This window comes from Pleurodeles waltl, chromosome 5 (assembly GCF_031143425.1).
Source record: "Pleurodeles waltl isolate 20211129_DDA chromosome 5, aPleWal1.hap1.20221129, whole genome shotgun sequence".
Classification (NCBI taxonomy): Eukaryota; Metazoa; Chordata; class Amphibia; order Caudata; family Salamandridae; genus Pleurodeles; species Pleurodeles waltl.
Window position 1 is genome coordinate 80,831,870 of NC_090444.1, and position 15,944 is coordinate 80,847,813.

General features: G+C 44.6%; 1 protein-coding gene across 3 annotated transcripts in view; it reads right to left on the reverse strand.

Moving 5' to 3' along the window:
- Nucleotides 1-15,944, reverse strand: part of DPYSL5 (dihydropyrimidinase like 5) — a 234,814-nt gene that overhangs the window by 68,124 nt on the left and 150,746 nt on the right. For all 3 annotated transcript variants that reach the window (XM_069233635.1, XM_069233634.1, XM_069233636.1), the window contains exons 3-4: nucleotides 10,246-10,404; nucleotides 1,390-1,569 (exon numbers count right to left, since the gene is read on the reverse strand). In XM_069233635.1, coding sequence (XP_069089736.1) covers nucleotides 1,390-1,569; nucleotides 10,246-10,404 — 339 coding nt within the window. The remainder of the gene's footprint in view (nucleotides 1-1,389; nucleotides 1,570-10,245; nucleotides 10,405-15,944) is intronic.

Consider the following 15,944-nt stretch of genomic DNA (forward strand, 5'->3'; position numbering starts at 1 on the left):
GTAAACGCCTTATAATTTATTTTACAGGCAGAATCAACAGAACAAGCATTTATCCCTTTCACTTACTGACAAAATAAGGGAACCAAGCACTTCGGCGTCCCTTTTCCTGGTAGAGTTAATTTAACAAGTGTTTCCTACGTCCATTTACTGACAAAATTAAAGGAGCGAGCACTTGCTAATACAAACAAGAGAATACGCCCTTTCGCCTCAACGGCAGATTCAATGTAATAAGTCTGCCTTCCTTATTGACACACTTTATAAGAACAAGCACTTCCTGACTTTACTGATGGATTCAGCGGAGCTGGCACTGCCTGCTTTCATTTCCTGGTAAGATTATTGTAACACTCACCTTACTGCTTTCCCTTCTAGCACTGAAACACGCACTTCCTGGTTTCACTTACACAGTCAATGGAACAAGCACTTCCTGCTTTTAACTTCTGCTGACAGAATTACAAGAATAAGCCCCTCCCACTTTCACTTCCTGGCTAGATTAATGGAATTAGGACTTCCAGATTTCACCTTTTATCTAATACTGACAGAATCAAAAGGACAAGCACTTCCGGCTTTTACTCACTGGTGGAATAGAAAGAAAAGCATTTCCTGCTTCCCTTCCTGCATATGTTATTGAAACAAGCACTTCCTGCTATCCTTTCCCATCAATATTATTGAAACAAGCACTTCCAGCTTTCCTTACCTGTCAATATTATTGAAACAAGCACTTCCTGCTATCCTTTCCCATCAATATTATTGAAACAAGCACTTCCAGCTTTCCTTACCTGTCAATATTAATGAAACAAGCACTTCCAGCTTTCCTTACCTGTCAATATTATTGAAACAAGCACTTCCTGCTTTCTCTTCCTGTCAATATTATTGAAACAAGCACTTACAGCTTTCCTCTACTGGCAGATTTATTGAATCGAGCACTTTCTGCTTTCTCTTCCTGTCAATATTATTGAAAAAAGCACTTACAGCTTTCCTTACCTGCCAATATTATTGAAACAAGCACTTCCTGCTTTCCTTACCTGCCAATATTATTGAAACAAGCACTTCCTTCTATCCTTACCTGCCAATATTACTGAAACAAGCACTTCCTGCTCTCCTTTCCTGCCAATATTATTGAAACAAGCACTTCCTTCTATCCTTACCTGCCAATATTACTTAAACAAGCACTTCCTGCTTTCCTTACCTGCCAATATTATTGAAACAAGCACTTCCTGCTTTCCTTTACTGGCAGATTTGTTGAATCGAGCACTTCCTGCTTTAACTTACTACTGACAGGAATAAAAGGATAAGTACTTCCTGCTTCCACTTCCTACCAGCATCAGGGCGCCCCTCCCCCAATCCCTGCTTGTAGTTACCGTGAGCACCAATGCAGTGAAAGTGACTTGCCTCGGCCACCAGCTCCCCATTCTCTGCGTGCACCCGCGCCACGGCACCCAGGTCCTTGCAGTGGTTGAAGACCTGGTAGAGCTCGCTGTCCCGCAGCATGTACTGGTCCTTGTATGTCATGAACATCTGGAAGGAGTTCACCCCCTTCTCTCTCACCAGGGTCTCCATCTCCGCCTTCACCTGAGGAGAGTGGAAACAGAGCAGCAGTCACACCAGGCTTGTCACCTAATAAACACTGTCCTACAACTGTTTATAAAGTGGAGGAGACGTGGCCTAGGGGCTCAAGCTGCTGACTTTGGAACCTGGGGACCCAGGTTCAAATCCTAGTCTTGGAGTTTGACACCACATTGTGTGATTCTGGGCAAACCACTTAATCTCCCTGTGCCTAAAAATGTGTATGTGTGTGATCCCCACTTGTGATCATTTCCCCAAGCCCCGTCCAGTGCTCTGTGGCTTCCTCACTAGGTTCAATGTTCCTGTAGTGAGGAAAGGTAGGTTCTTAGAGTATCCAGGCTGTTCTACCAAGTGTTGTGTTATCTCAATCAATCAAGAATTTGTAAAGCACACTACTCACCTGTGAGGGTCTCAAGGGGGGGGAGGTGCTGCTACTGCTCCAACAGCCAGGTCTTGAGAAGTTTCCTGAAGGTAAGGAGGTCTTTGGTCTGGCGCAGGAGGGTGGGAAGAGTGTTCCACATTTTGGCGACGAGGTGCGAGAATGATCTACCGCCGGTTGTAGTTCTGCGGACGTGTGGGACGGTTGCGAGGGCGGCGGAGTGGAGATGCCGGGTAGGGTTGTAGAAGGAGCGTCGTCTGTTGCGGTATTTTGGTTTGGTGTTGTGCAGTGCTTTGTGAGCGTGGGTGAGGAGTTATCTGAGAGAAGCCCAGCTCTGTAGCACGTCACCCTCGCCTCACCTCACTCTAGTTGCACTCTTCCTGCTTCGCAAAGAGGAGGACAGGACCACAGCTCCGGAAACATGGTGAACCCCTGTGACTTCTTAAGGTAACTGCTGTATCCGTCATCTATCCCCAATAAGTGGTCCACTTGCTGCTACATTTAAAACAATATTCATGATTTTTGCGTATTCGGGTCAGTGAAAGTGTGCCCGTTCCATGTTCATTTATGTAATGAAAATTACCACAATCTCCTTCCGCACATCGGTGTTTCTATTCCGATTCTCTGGCGTTAGTGTTGAACCTTTTGTTTGTTACTAGAATTCTGAGCCTCATGTGCGAACATTCAATTCACAAAAAGTGGTCGCAAACTGTGCATAGACTCTTTACGAATGAAAAATAATTTTGGGAAACGATCTGGGTTCTACTATTTCGGGTCACAAAATTCGGTTGCGGGTAGAACTGTGACCTACCTCATCAATATTCATGAGCTAGATTCAACATTTTGGCTCATTAACACTGGATGACATCATACAGGTAGTGGCCTTCTGGGGTCTGGAGACCACCATGTCCGTGGTTGCGTTTTATAAAATAAGTTGTTTCTTTAGATCAGCCTATTTTCCTTAAAGGAAACAGGCCTGCATTTAAAAGACAACGTTTTTTTAGGTTGAAGAGCTGGCAGCGGTCCCCTGTAAGCTTCTCATCAAACTTTTTTATGTTCACAAAGGGGAGAGATTGGGGCCCTTTCCCATTTACCTATGTGTGTTACAAACCCAACTCACGATCGGATTATGTTTGCAAAACATTGATAATTACCATAACAAATCACTATTTGGAAGGGACATTCTAAGCATGCTCCTTGCAAATCACAATTTCTTAAACCTTTCTAACCCCATTTTGGGATTTGGTAACATGTTACTAAATCTCAAAATGGTTTTAGCAGATTTAAAAACATTTTGCAGTTGCAAACTCTGTGGTTTTGTGAATCGCAGCCTTTGGAACTGCAAAATGATTCGTACAACAGACTCCAAAAGTATAATATATTTATTTATGGGGAATTTCAGTGAGCCCTTTTATCCTTTGTCTCTGGTTGTGTCATTCACGTTTTGTCTTCGATCCACTGCAGAATGGGGCAAAGGGGCCAGCCCAATTTAGCCACTGGCTAACTTCACTGTGAGTGATGGCATCCTGCCTCTCACAAGGAAAACATCCACCCACGAAGTAAACTCCGTAAATGCCAGGGACTTCTATGGCAATGTGTGGTTTGTGAGACAAAAAACATATTCTGGCGTTTATCAAATGCTTATTTTTTCATACTTGCAAGGGTCCTGCAGATCCTCAAAAATAAAGTTTTACAAAAATTATGACAAAATAAAACAAGGATTGATAAAGCCAAAAGGCCGGCAGCCAATGCCAAGCATATTTGCCTTGCTAATGCTTGTTCCTGTTAGGGGTGCATCTTTTGAGGCCAATCTATGCCGAATCAACAGACTGTTGAACAGAGGCTCTGACCCTATTATTGTTGACAACTGTCTGTAAAACTGAACACATTTCTTCCTTGATTTCTGCAAAATGTTGATAATGTCCAATTTGCTACAAATTAAAAATAGAGGCATTTGCAGTTCAATGATGAATTGTCATTCCATGAGAGAGGGGAGGGGGTTTGAGTAATGAAACTAGTACGACACTGGGCTACCTGTTTGAGGGGGCAGAAACCCTACTCAAGCATCAACCCCAATTCTAGTCAGAGTGAAACAGAAGCAAACCCTGAAATAACCTGTGCTTAATCCTCTGTTAGCTTGGCACAAAAGCACTCTGGCGTAACTTAGAGGCAATGTGTGAAGTATTTATGCAGCACTTCAAACAGTTATAAAGTAAAAACACAAGAGAAATCTCACACCAATTTTAAAAAATAGAATGAAATGTAATAAATGATTTGAGACCAAAACAAGAAATATCCAATCAGTAGGACCAGAGATGCAATTTTAAAGATTTTGGTAAAAACAGTGCTTAAAACCACAAAGCGCCAATTGTGGTGATCCGGTCAAAACAGATTGTGACAAAGTCACATGTTCAGTCCGTCTGCAATACAATGGAGGGCAGGTTGGATATGGGGACTAAGTTAGGCCTGCTAACCAAAGTATCTTAACTCCTGGTAGTGGAGTTCTGCTTTTCTGAGGAGCTGTGGGCTGCGATTTGAGGTCCTTTGTCGGAGATGCATCACGCGGAGGTGGTTTAGATGAAGCTGTTGATGGGGCTTGCGATGCGAGGTCTTGTGTTGGATATGTGACACACCGGTGGTGAAAAGGAGTTATGTGCTGCGATGCAAGGTCCTGTGTTGGGGATGTGCTGCTCATCAGTGGTTCCGATGCAGAGCTGTAAGAAGATGCATCACGCTGCATTCGTTCTGCCCTAGAGGCCACAGCTGGGCTGGCAAAGCACCTTCAGGCCCACTTTCAAGGGTCCAGGATTGGGGTGGCACAACCTGGAATGCAAAAGCGCAAGAATCACAGTAGGTAAAGTCCAGGTGCTGGGTTCAAGCTGGTTGGAGCCTTTTCTGTCCTTGAGGCACTGATGAAGAGGCCAGCCAACTAGCCTTTGGAACTAATCTGGTGGTCTAGGGTTTAAGAAGCAGACCCAGTCCTTTTCACTCAGGCAGCAGGACTGCAGGTCAGCAGCGTAGCAGTCCTTCATGCAGCAGAGCAGCACAGCAGTCCTTCTGAGTCTTCCACAGGCCAAGAGATGTTCTGACAAGTTGGGTCTGAGGGTCCAATAATTATAGCTGGTGTCATCTTTAAATTAGGAGAAGGTTCTGGAGGTTTCCACTACCCAGAGGTGTTTGGAATTTCCTGCTATACTCCCCTAGCCTAAGCTTTTCTGGGTGCACAATAGACTGGTGTGAAATAATTTGCAAGTGTGCTAAGGCAGATTCTTTGTGATGTGCAAGTGTGGTAGGTGACAACTCCTCACCCTCATCAAGTCAGAGAAGGCCATCCTGCCAACACCTTTATCTCACTGTCAGTTAGCAATGCACAAAGACCAATTGCCAGCTATACCTAGTCATGTGACCCAGAATACAGACAGCAGACACCAAATGGTTGAAACAAGAAAATGGCAACTTCCTTAAAGCAGCATTTTTGGAATTGTGACTAAATATCCGACTTTACTATTAAAGAGGGTTTTAAATTACAATTCTTTAGACACCAAACTCAACATTCCTATTTGCGCTCAATTGAAAGTTATCACTTATTAAATGAAATAAGGTAATCCAATGTTATCCAATGGGAGAGATAGGTGTTGCAGTAGTGAAAAACGAATTTAAGAGCTTTTCACTACCAGGACATGTAAAAGTTAAAAGTACATGTCCAACTTTTTAAATATACTGCACCCTGCCCTCTGGGCTGTGTATGTCCTACCCTAGGGGTTCTTATGTGTATTAAAAAAGGATGAAGTCTGGCAAAAGGTTTATTTTGCCAAGTTGAAATGGCAGTTTAAAACTGCACACAGGCTGCAATGGCAGGCTTAAGAGATGTTTGACAGACTACTTAAATGGGTGGCACAATTAGTGCTGCAGGCCCACTATCATTTCTTTTGTAGGTCCTGGGTACATGTAGTACCACTTTACTAGGGACTTTTAGGCAAAACAATGATGGATTAAACCCAAATCTTTGTGACTGAGGGCAAATGTTGCATTGTTTAGCATTCTGTCCAACATCTGTTCTTTTTCCTTTTGTCACCCTAAGTGGGAAGGGTATGCCCAGATGTGGGTCCCGTGCTCACTGCGCCACAGGATTCAAGCTAGCGTGGCTGATGAGGGGTGATATCCTGAAACCTGTCCCAGGATGCTTGTTTCCAGTCCAGGGAGGACCTGGCTTGGCAGTTCGGGCTGGACTATTCCCATGGGCAACAGGGTCAAGACTGATTTGCATATAGCTGGGTCCAAACTGGGGTGGGGTGGTGAGCAAAAAAACAATGGATTAAACCCAGATATTTGTGACTGGGAGTGAATGTTTGCATTGTTCAGCATTCCATCCATCATCTGTTCTTTTTGAGGGCCCACTATTAGCATTTTATTTATAGGACCTGGGTACATGTAGTACCACTTTACTTGGGACTTATAAGCAAATTAAATGTGCTAATTGGGTGTAAGCCAATGTTACCATGTTTTAGGGAAAGAGCACAAACACTTTAGCACTGTTAACAGTGGCAAGGTGCACAGAGTCCTAAGAGAACAAGAATGGGATTTGCAGAAATGGAGGGGTAAGGCAAAAGGTTTGGGGAAAGAGAACCCTAAGGCTGACAGGTCTAACAAAGCTCATGTGTGAAGAACTATCTGGTATGCACTACAATCCAAGAATCAATAAACAAAGGAGCAGATGCAAGTAATGTTGCTTAGGCACTGTGCCTGCCTCCCAGTCATGGCAAGTACTTCCAATAAATCAGCAGCGAGCTGCTAGATATGTGCCTTGTGGACACGGTAGGCGTGTGGCATGCTGGGGAAGAGACCATCACACAATCAAACACTGACCCCTATAGGAGAGCTGCCAGATCTTTCGTGCAGGTGAAGCAGCAGTCAGCAGGTCCTGGGCAGCTGTGTACAGAACAGCTGTTGTTTATCGCTGGTGGTCCAGGATCTTGGCTATTTCTGCACTGCTCGGAGTTGCATAGGCGTCTATGTTGGTTCTGACTGTCTCAGGGTAGCGAGGTTGACCAATCATGTCTTCTCTTAGAAGCAGTTGCCTAAGAAACTCAGATATAATGCAACACAAGCAAATAGTCTGCAGTAAATGGGGCAAAGACATAACCCCACACAATATTTCATCACTTGCACATCTGCGCACCACGCATGGGTTAACTTTACGTTTTAACCACGGGAGGGACTGATTGCAGTCAGTGTTCTCTCTACAGTTTCTGGTTGCAGGGGCTGGGGTAAGGTTTACTGAACTCACACCCCTTTGCTTGGTCCCTGTTTGTTCCAAAGCACAGGTATCACAGTGTCACTACCCCTTGGTCACAGGTATACTAGGATGATCAGGTTCTCTAGAGGGCGGGATTCCATGGAGAAAATGTTGCGTTGTCAGCCAAATCCATGGTGGGTGTCCCAGAAACAGGGGTGAGTGTTGCACTGTCCAATGGCTGTGAGCATGCAAACACCACCATCCAATAAAAATGAAGCTGGCACAGTTTGGTATGATTTTCCAGAGACATCTGGGTTTTAGTCCAGCTACTAAGTGGGACACAAGAGACCTCTTTCAGTCTCCACAATGTTTAGGTGGTTGTATCTCAAAGTGGGCTAGTTCCTACTAACATTTTAGGGGTCAGCCTGCAGCGAATGGATACCTGGCTACCGGGGCTGACAAAGACCCAGCAGTGGTGACCCTAGCAACTTTTTACCACAATATCCCGGGCACTGGCTCTGTTAAGAGATAGGAAATGAATTGTCCTGCAAGGCAGCACACCTGCACCTACACTAGAGGCAGCACCCAGGAGGCTCTGTGGTAAGGGGGGATTGGTCCCCTGGTTATTCTTCCCCAGAGGAGATAGTGTGAAGCTTAGCTTCCTGTTCCTGTGCCGCACCGGTAGCTGCACAGACAACTGTCTAGTCTTGGGCTTTCCTCTCCAGGCAGGCGCTGTTTGCAGATCTCTGGCAGCCGTGTCTCCAGCCTTGTCCAGGAGGTCAAAAGCAGGCCTTCCATGCAGAGGGCCACATCCTCCTCTTCCTCGGAGAGTCCAGCATCTAGGGGAGCTCAGTCCCAGCATCGTCTGCACTCTCCTGCGCTTGAGAGTCGCATCACCCTGTGGTCCTCAAAGTGATCCATCCCTCCCTTGGTGCAGTCGCAGAGATCCATGGGGGGAGAAAGGATTTATTGGGTCAGTGCAGTGCTTAATTTGTGCTTGTTGTTTCCGGTGCGGACCACCAGCACTTATTTTTAAGTGCCAGGGCTTATTCCTCTGCCTCAAGAATTTGCTGCGAGCAAAAGACACACGTGGGAAAGACGGAGGAAGGGAAAAATGAAAAAGCGTCACAAAGGGAGAAAGCAGAAAGCTGCAAGAGTGAGCTGAAGGGGCAGGGAGTAGCTTTAAATGGATTGAAGAGGCCCGAGATGGCTTCAGGATTACGCCGCCTCAGTATTCCGTGTTCGCACATTTAATTGCAGCAGCCGCATGCTTAAGAGGAGGGCTTTGGGCACAGGCGCGTTTTTATTGACAAATTAAGCACTGGATCAGTGGTGGGAAAATCAGTACACAGGAGGGAAAGCAGTCCCAGACCACAGGGGCTGATACTTTTGCAGTTCAGGAGGCTGAACAACTGATTTAAAGGGCACCTTTGTGGGATTCCCAGTAGGAAACAGGGAGGGCGAGAGGATAGTTATGGCAGTAGCCTTAGAGCAAATTCAGAAATGAGGGAGTGACAGGGGCTTAGACAGTATATGTTGTCCCTAACTGCATGGACGTTGTTTAAGGATCCCCAGGGGTCGCAGATGCGACCCGTGGCTTGCCCCTTGCAACTCCTGGCACTGTATTTGTGGCCCCTGGCCTCAGAGGTGGCAAAAGCAGTGCCAGGAACAATAAAATGCAATTTTTAATTCATTCCAGTGTTAAACCTGTTATTTAAATTGCTTTCTGATGACAGCTGCTAACTCATCTTGCCTTGGAACACATAAACACGTCACCCACTGTTTTCAGTCGACACTCTCTGAAAACCAGGACATGAACCAAATTTGCTGAAATCTGCCAGGACAGCTGTTCAAAAACCTGGACTGTCCCGGAAAATCCAGGACCCCTGGTCAACCTAATTAAAAGTGACACCAGGTGGCCCAGTGAAAGTTTAAAAAATACGTGAGGGAAGATTTATTGCACTCTTCCCTTCACAGAGCGCCATAGGTTGGCGATATCAAAGAAGAGGGAAAGACAGAAAAAATGCTGTTGATGGGGAGCGCTCCAGGAGCACTATTCTATTTTCCGTGGAGTGCCACACATCCTTACAACCCTCCTAGGGGAGGGAGATGTTTGCTGTAGAACCTAGGTGCAGAGTGAGGGCACCCTTGCTTTTTTGTCCTTTCTTTGTGTCCTTTCGGGTTTTAAATCGCTGCAGGTGTCCTGGGTGTGAATTTGGCCAAACAGACCATAGGTGCAATGCTGGCTTGTAAGACAGTGTGAATCTCTAAGTTTCTCAGTAACCTTGAAATGATTCTTGGGGGAGGATGGAGCCTTGAGCAGGGCTGCAGAGCACTTAGTGCGGGTGACCTTCAAGGCTCCATCTGTACAAACCTGTTCTACCTGAAAGGAAGGAGGTAAGAGGCTTTGTATAAATCTAGACTGACAAGGAAGGATTTTTAGTCAAACATGTCAAACAATGTTGACAGGTCAAGGAGATCCAATGAAGTCTTCTCTGTCCCCGACTCTGAAAATATCACCCACAACTTGTATTGTTGATTTACCCAAGATGCAATGCGAAAACAGCACAATGTATGTGTCAGGGATTGTCATGATTAAAGACATGAATGGAGGAGGACAGAAACTACAGGCACCAACATTCAAAGTGTGAAATGACTCAAAAGGAGCTCAAGTGTATCTTGATTCAGTGGGGCACACTCTCAGATGGGAAGCAAGGTGATTTATTGGAAGGTAGCCACACCACCTTGTCTAAGATTGGAATAGACCTGGCTGTCTCTGTGCTCCCACAGCTAAATGACCTGTTGGATGAAAAGAGGAAAAAAGCAAGACAGAAGCAATGTGTGAGATCACACAAACAGATGCAGAATAAAAAGACAGAGGAGAGGGGAGGGGTCATAGGGAGAAGGTAAGCATTAGTGGGAATCAACAAGGTGGCGAGGACAGTGAGAGACGCAGAGAGCCTTTAACAGAGCCGACTGGCCAAGGGCTATTTCCCTTGAGATAAAGGCAAATGTGTACAGTTGACATTGAGTGGTGCAGGCCGGCTGCTAGTACACTCATCCTTACCTTGCGTCCCCAGCTGGTCACCCCCATGTGCAGGGCGTAGTCGCAGCAGACCTTGGGATCGGCCAAGCTCCTACACTTCTCGTAGGCGTCCAGGAGTGAGATGTCCTTGTCGGGAAGAACTTGGCCAATGATCATGGTGGTTCCTCCAACGAGGGCCGCCTGCGGAAAGGTAAGCGGGAGGGACAGGTCACAGTGGGTTCAAACATGGCGGCCCACACTGTGGCAAAGCAGCTCCTTGAGGAGGCCTTCTACAGCCTGAGGATGAGAGAACTTAGGTAAACCTGAGATATCCACAGGGCTACCATCTGTGTCATACCTGAGGCAACACTAGTTTGCCAACGTTACAGAAACAAATCATAGAGTTATCAAGAGAACAACAGCAACTGAGTGTGTGTTGGGAACCATAACTGGGGAATTTGAGCTAGAGTCGTAACTCAGTTATTGACTCAGTTGTTTTTAGTATATATATATATATATATATATATATATATAATTCACCAAATGGCCACATGACAATCGCGCGTTCTTACTGCCGGTGCTGATGACGGAGTTGGCGACCACAACTCCTATAATTGCACAGCAAAAACGAATCATCGCACTTCGCATTTCAACCTAAACAGGTCTTGATCGTGCGATGATTCATTTTTGGTGAGCAATATATATATATATATATATATATATATATATATATATACATACATATATATATGTGCGATGATTCATTTTTGGTGAGCAATATATATATATATATATATATATATATATATATATATATATATATATATATATATATATATGCAAAAAACAAAGGAGAACTCTGGGAAGTTCCCAATTTTAGGTGGAGAGCTGCTCTAGTAAGGAGCACCCTGCAACACCAGCGACACTCTAGATTTGCTCACCTCAAATATCTGCTTATCTAGCAAAGTCTTTAAGCATAGGATTAGCACAGTGCTATCCTCGCCGAGCTAGATAATGACAAAGTCTTTTGCCATTTGTACAGCAAAATCTTTAAGCATAGGATTGACATAGTGTCCCTTGCCGGTCAAATACCATCCAAGCCAACCTGGAATGAGTAAAGCAACCCCTGACACGTGTTTCGCTCTCATTAGAGCCCTTCAGAGGAGTATAGCTTTGTCGCTGGTGTTGCAGGGTGCTCCTTACTAGAGCAGCTCTCCACCTAAAATTGGGAACTTCCCAGAGTTCTCCTTTGTTTTTTGCATAATTTATGCGTCGCTCTATCCCTGAAAGGGTTTTGGTTTGACTTATACTGGGTGCTCCCTTGTGTCTGGACAAAGCTATACTCTTCTGAAGAGCTCTAATGAGAGCGAAACACGTGTCAGGGGTTGCTTTACTCATTCCAGGTTGGCTTGGATGGTATTTGACCAGTCCAAAGCTGTAATACTGTGCCTGGAGTGGTAAATGGCTTTTGTCATTTTACAGCTCGGCAAGGATGACACTGTGTCAATCCTATGCTTAAAGATTTTGCTGTACAAATGGCAAAAGACTTTGTCATTATCTAGCTCGGCGAGGATAGCACTGTGCTAATCCTATGCTTAAAGACTTTGCTAGATAAGCAGATATTTGAGGTGAGCAAATCTAGAGTGTCGCTGGTGTTGCAGGGTGCTCCTTACTAGAGCAGCTCTCCACCTAAAATTGGGAACTTCCCAGAGTTCTCCTTTGTTTTTTGCATAATTTATGCGTCGCTCTATCCCTGAAAGGGTTTTGGTTTGACTTATACTGGGTGCTCCCTTGTGTCTGGACAAAGCTATACTCCTCTGAAGAGCTCTAATGAGAGCGAAACACGTGTCAGGGGTTGCTTTACTCATTCCAGGTTGGCTTGGATGGTATTTGACCGGCAAGGGACACTATGTCAATCCTATGCTTAAAGATTTTGCTGTACAAATGGCAAAAGACTTTGTCATTATCTAGCTCGGCGAGGATAGCACTGTGCTAATCCTATGCTTAAAGACTTTGCTAGATAAGCAGATATTTGAGGTGAGCAAATCTAGAGTGTCGCTGGTGTTGCAGGGTGCTCCTTACTAGAGCAGCTCTCCACCTAAAATTGGGAACTTCCCAGAGTTCTCCTTTGTTTTTTGCATAATTTATGCGTCGCTCTATCCCTGAAAGGGTTTTGGTTTGACTTATACTGGGTGCTCCCTTGTGTCAGGACAAAGCTATACTCCTCTGAAGAGCTCTAATGAGAGCGAAACACGTGTCAGGGGTTGCTTTACTCATTCCAGGTTGGCTTGGATGGTATTTGACCGGCAAGGATGACACTATGTCAATCCTATGCTTAAAGATTTTGCTGTACAAATGGCAAAAGACTTTGTCATTATCTAGCTCGGCGAGGATAGCACTGTGCTAATCCTATGCTTAAAGACTTTGCTAGATAAGCAGATATTTGAGGTGAGCAAATCTAGAGTGTCGCTGGTGTTGCAGGGTGCTCCTTACTAGAGCAGCTCTCCACCTAAAATTGGGAACTTCCCAGAGTTCTCCTTTGTTTTTTGCATAATTTATGCGTCGCTCTATCCCTGAAAGGGTTTTGGTTTGATATATATATATATATATATATATATATATATATATACACATATATATATATATATATATATATATATATATATATACACATACACACACACACACACATATATATATATATATATACATATATATATATAAATGTACAACATATGTTTATGCCAGATATGTTTCATTTATACGATGGGATATACATATATTGAAATATATGGTATATCACCAGTCCAAAGCTGTAATACCGTGCTTTGAGTGGTAAAAGGCTGTTGTCATTTCTGAGCTCGGCATGGATGGCCCTAGCTTATTCTATGGTTAAAGATATTCCACAGTAACAGACATTTGAAGTGAGCAGACTCGGAGTGTCACCAGTGTTGTAAGAAGGTGCTCCATACTAAGGAGCTGCGCACCACCTAAACTTGGGAACTACCCAGCATTCCCTGCTTCTTTTTTCCATACTTTATGCAGCATTCTAAGTCTGAATTAGTATTATTTTGACTTATACTGGGTGCTCCCTTGTGTCTGAACACAGCTACACCTCTCTAAGAGTGAAACAAATATGTAAGGGGTTGCTTCTATTAATTCTAGGTTGCCTTTGGTGGTATTTTGCTAATCAAAAGCTCTAATACTGCTCCTGGATTGGTAAAAGGCTTTTGTCATTTTTCACTGTTGCGTGGATGGCACTGTGCTAACCCTATGCTTAAAGACTTTCCTACAAAAATTACTTTACTTGTCACTTGTCTGCCTCACTTTTACATTATTTCAAAGCAATTAATCCCAAAGCGAGTAATCTCCTATTTTTTGTATTATTTTCAATTAACGGTGGATTCTTAATTTCAGGAAATCCAATGTAAATTTTGTGTTTTCTATTTACGGGGAGACCCCTGTGCCCCTTAACCTTTATTTGAAAACATGTTAGAATTCATTTTTTATATGTTCTCTTTATTTACAGGGCCATAATTGTTTTTCCCCGTTTCCCATTTTTCTTTACCCTAAATTATTTTCTTTTGTTATGATCTACCACAAAGCTAACCCTGACCTCTAAATTACTGACCTGTCCCCTTTCATTTTTATCTCCCATTTTCTCCCAGTATTGTTACCCTGAGATTTCTGTATTCTGACATTATAATATCTAAAATACATACGTCACCCCTCCGCAAGGCTCTTCCCCAAAAGCTTCCCTTGAACACCCTCAGAACTGGACTCCATACAGGACTGTACTCTTCACTTGTAATTGCTTCATGTTGACAGTTGTGTCATTTTTATTACATTTTATGGTTCCCAGTACTGTGCTCCCCATCCCTGAGGCTCAAACAATGTTAGGCTCCAAGTCAAGAGTGTGCCTGCCGGCGGCGTAGATTCGACTTCTAAAGCAGGTGCAGTGGCACCGGGTCCAGAGGGGCCCCTGAACCCTGATTATTGCTGTAATTCACAGTTCAAACATCTACCAGGGGTCCCTTTTCTTCTTTGCACAACAGCTCATGACACTCTGGTTACCCCACTGTGCATGCCCGGAGAACCAAGGCTGGTGACGGGACTGCGGGACGGATGGATTCACAGATGGCTTCAGCCTCCAACCAGTGGCCGCCACAGACAGGTCCTCTCTGGGAGGAAGGCATGGCTCCAACCAGTCACTCTTGGAACATGTTATCTTGGTCCTCAGTAATTTATACATCCTGGACAGTCAACTAACTAAGTATAAAGTAGAGAGTAACAAGGAGATCACTGACAGGTGATGAGGGTGCAAATAAGATTCTTAATATATCTCATAAAAAAGATTGGGAGAAACCTCCTTCATACAAAATGGAGCACTGGTATAATTTGTTACTGAAAAAGCAGTGCACGCGTTGATGTAAAACTGTGGACTCGGCAGTCCAGGGCAGCACAGGGATCAATAGAAGATACAGTGAGCGCCAGGAGTCTATTAATTAGAATACTGCGCATGCAGCCCTGTTCCACTCACAGGTGTCGCTGTGCGGCACAGCAGGCATGTGTGCAGATACGACAAATAACAGGCATCTAACAGGCGGTGATCTCAGCCATTTCTAGGGGGCGATGGTCCTGTAGTGCATGGATAGCGCACTCTCACATCCGCTCTCGTTCGCTACACCCCCTTGGACGGGAGATGCCGGGCCATGCTGGGGCTTTGGCTGGAAACCAAACTCTTCCCACTGAAGCAGTGCTTAATTTGAGTCGGTAGTTTCTAGTGCTGGTCATCAGCACTTAATTGTCAACACAGGTTCCTATGATGGTTTGCCACATGATGGCGCTGTTTTGTGTAATTTAAAGATGAACAGAACAACAATTGCTAAATATACACTATGCATTAAAACTACTATTTCCTGCCTCCCAAACCCTTCTTTTACCTTCGGGGGGCTGGAAGAGCCTTAATTGACCAACTTATAGGACGGTGATGGTTAATAGTTGGTTAAGTGGCAGCATCAGCAGGGCAATGGGAGGTACAAGCTGCAATGGCCTCCTGACGAGGGCCCTGGTACTTATTTTTTACAGAGCACCTACATAGCTGTTGCATTCTCCCTCCGGCATCCGAAGGCCACAGTCCCCCCGGTTCTATATGTGGCACTGATGGGCGGGAATGAGAACGCTGTCAAACGACTGTAATCCTTTAAGAAAGGGTCATTTTGGTACATTGCTCACATCCTGGCAGTCCAGAAGCTTCTGTGTCGCACTAGCGGCCTTACAGATTGGCTTGTCAGAAGTCTTTGTGAGGCCTAGGGCAAAAACTAGATGTGGGGCCCTATGTGGCCTTTGGAAACTTCTTACTCTATTGACAAATATATTGTAGGGAAAGAGAAAACATGGTGACTGGCCCCATCTAGTGGTATAGCTATGTAAATGCTCCCTCTATAACTGGAGATGGCAGGAGCACTTTAAATTAAATATGTTTAAATACATTCTGTTATCAAAGCACGGGGCCCTGTAAAGTACAGAGCCTCGGGGTAATACTACCTCTGCCACCCCCATCTATCAGCCCTGCTTATAGACATCACTTGGGTGTGAGCGAGAATGTATACTCTCGAACCCCCTTTCCTGTGCGGCTGCTTTATTTCCTGCCACAAGAGGGCAGCAAAATGAAGTCAGTGTAAAACAAGTATTGAGAGAGTAAACTCTCTCTCTCTTTTTCTATCTCTCTCTCTCTCTCT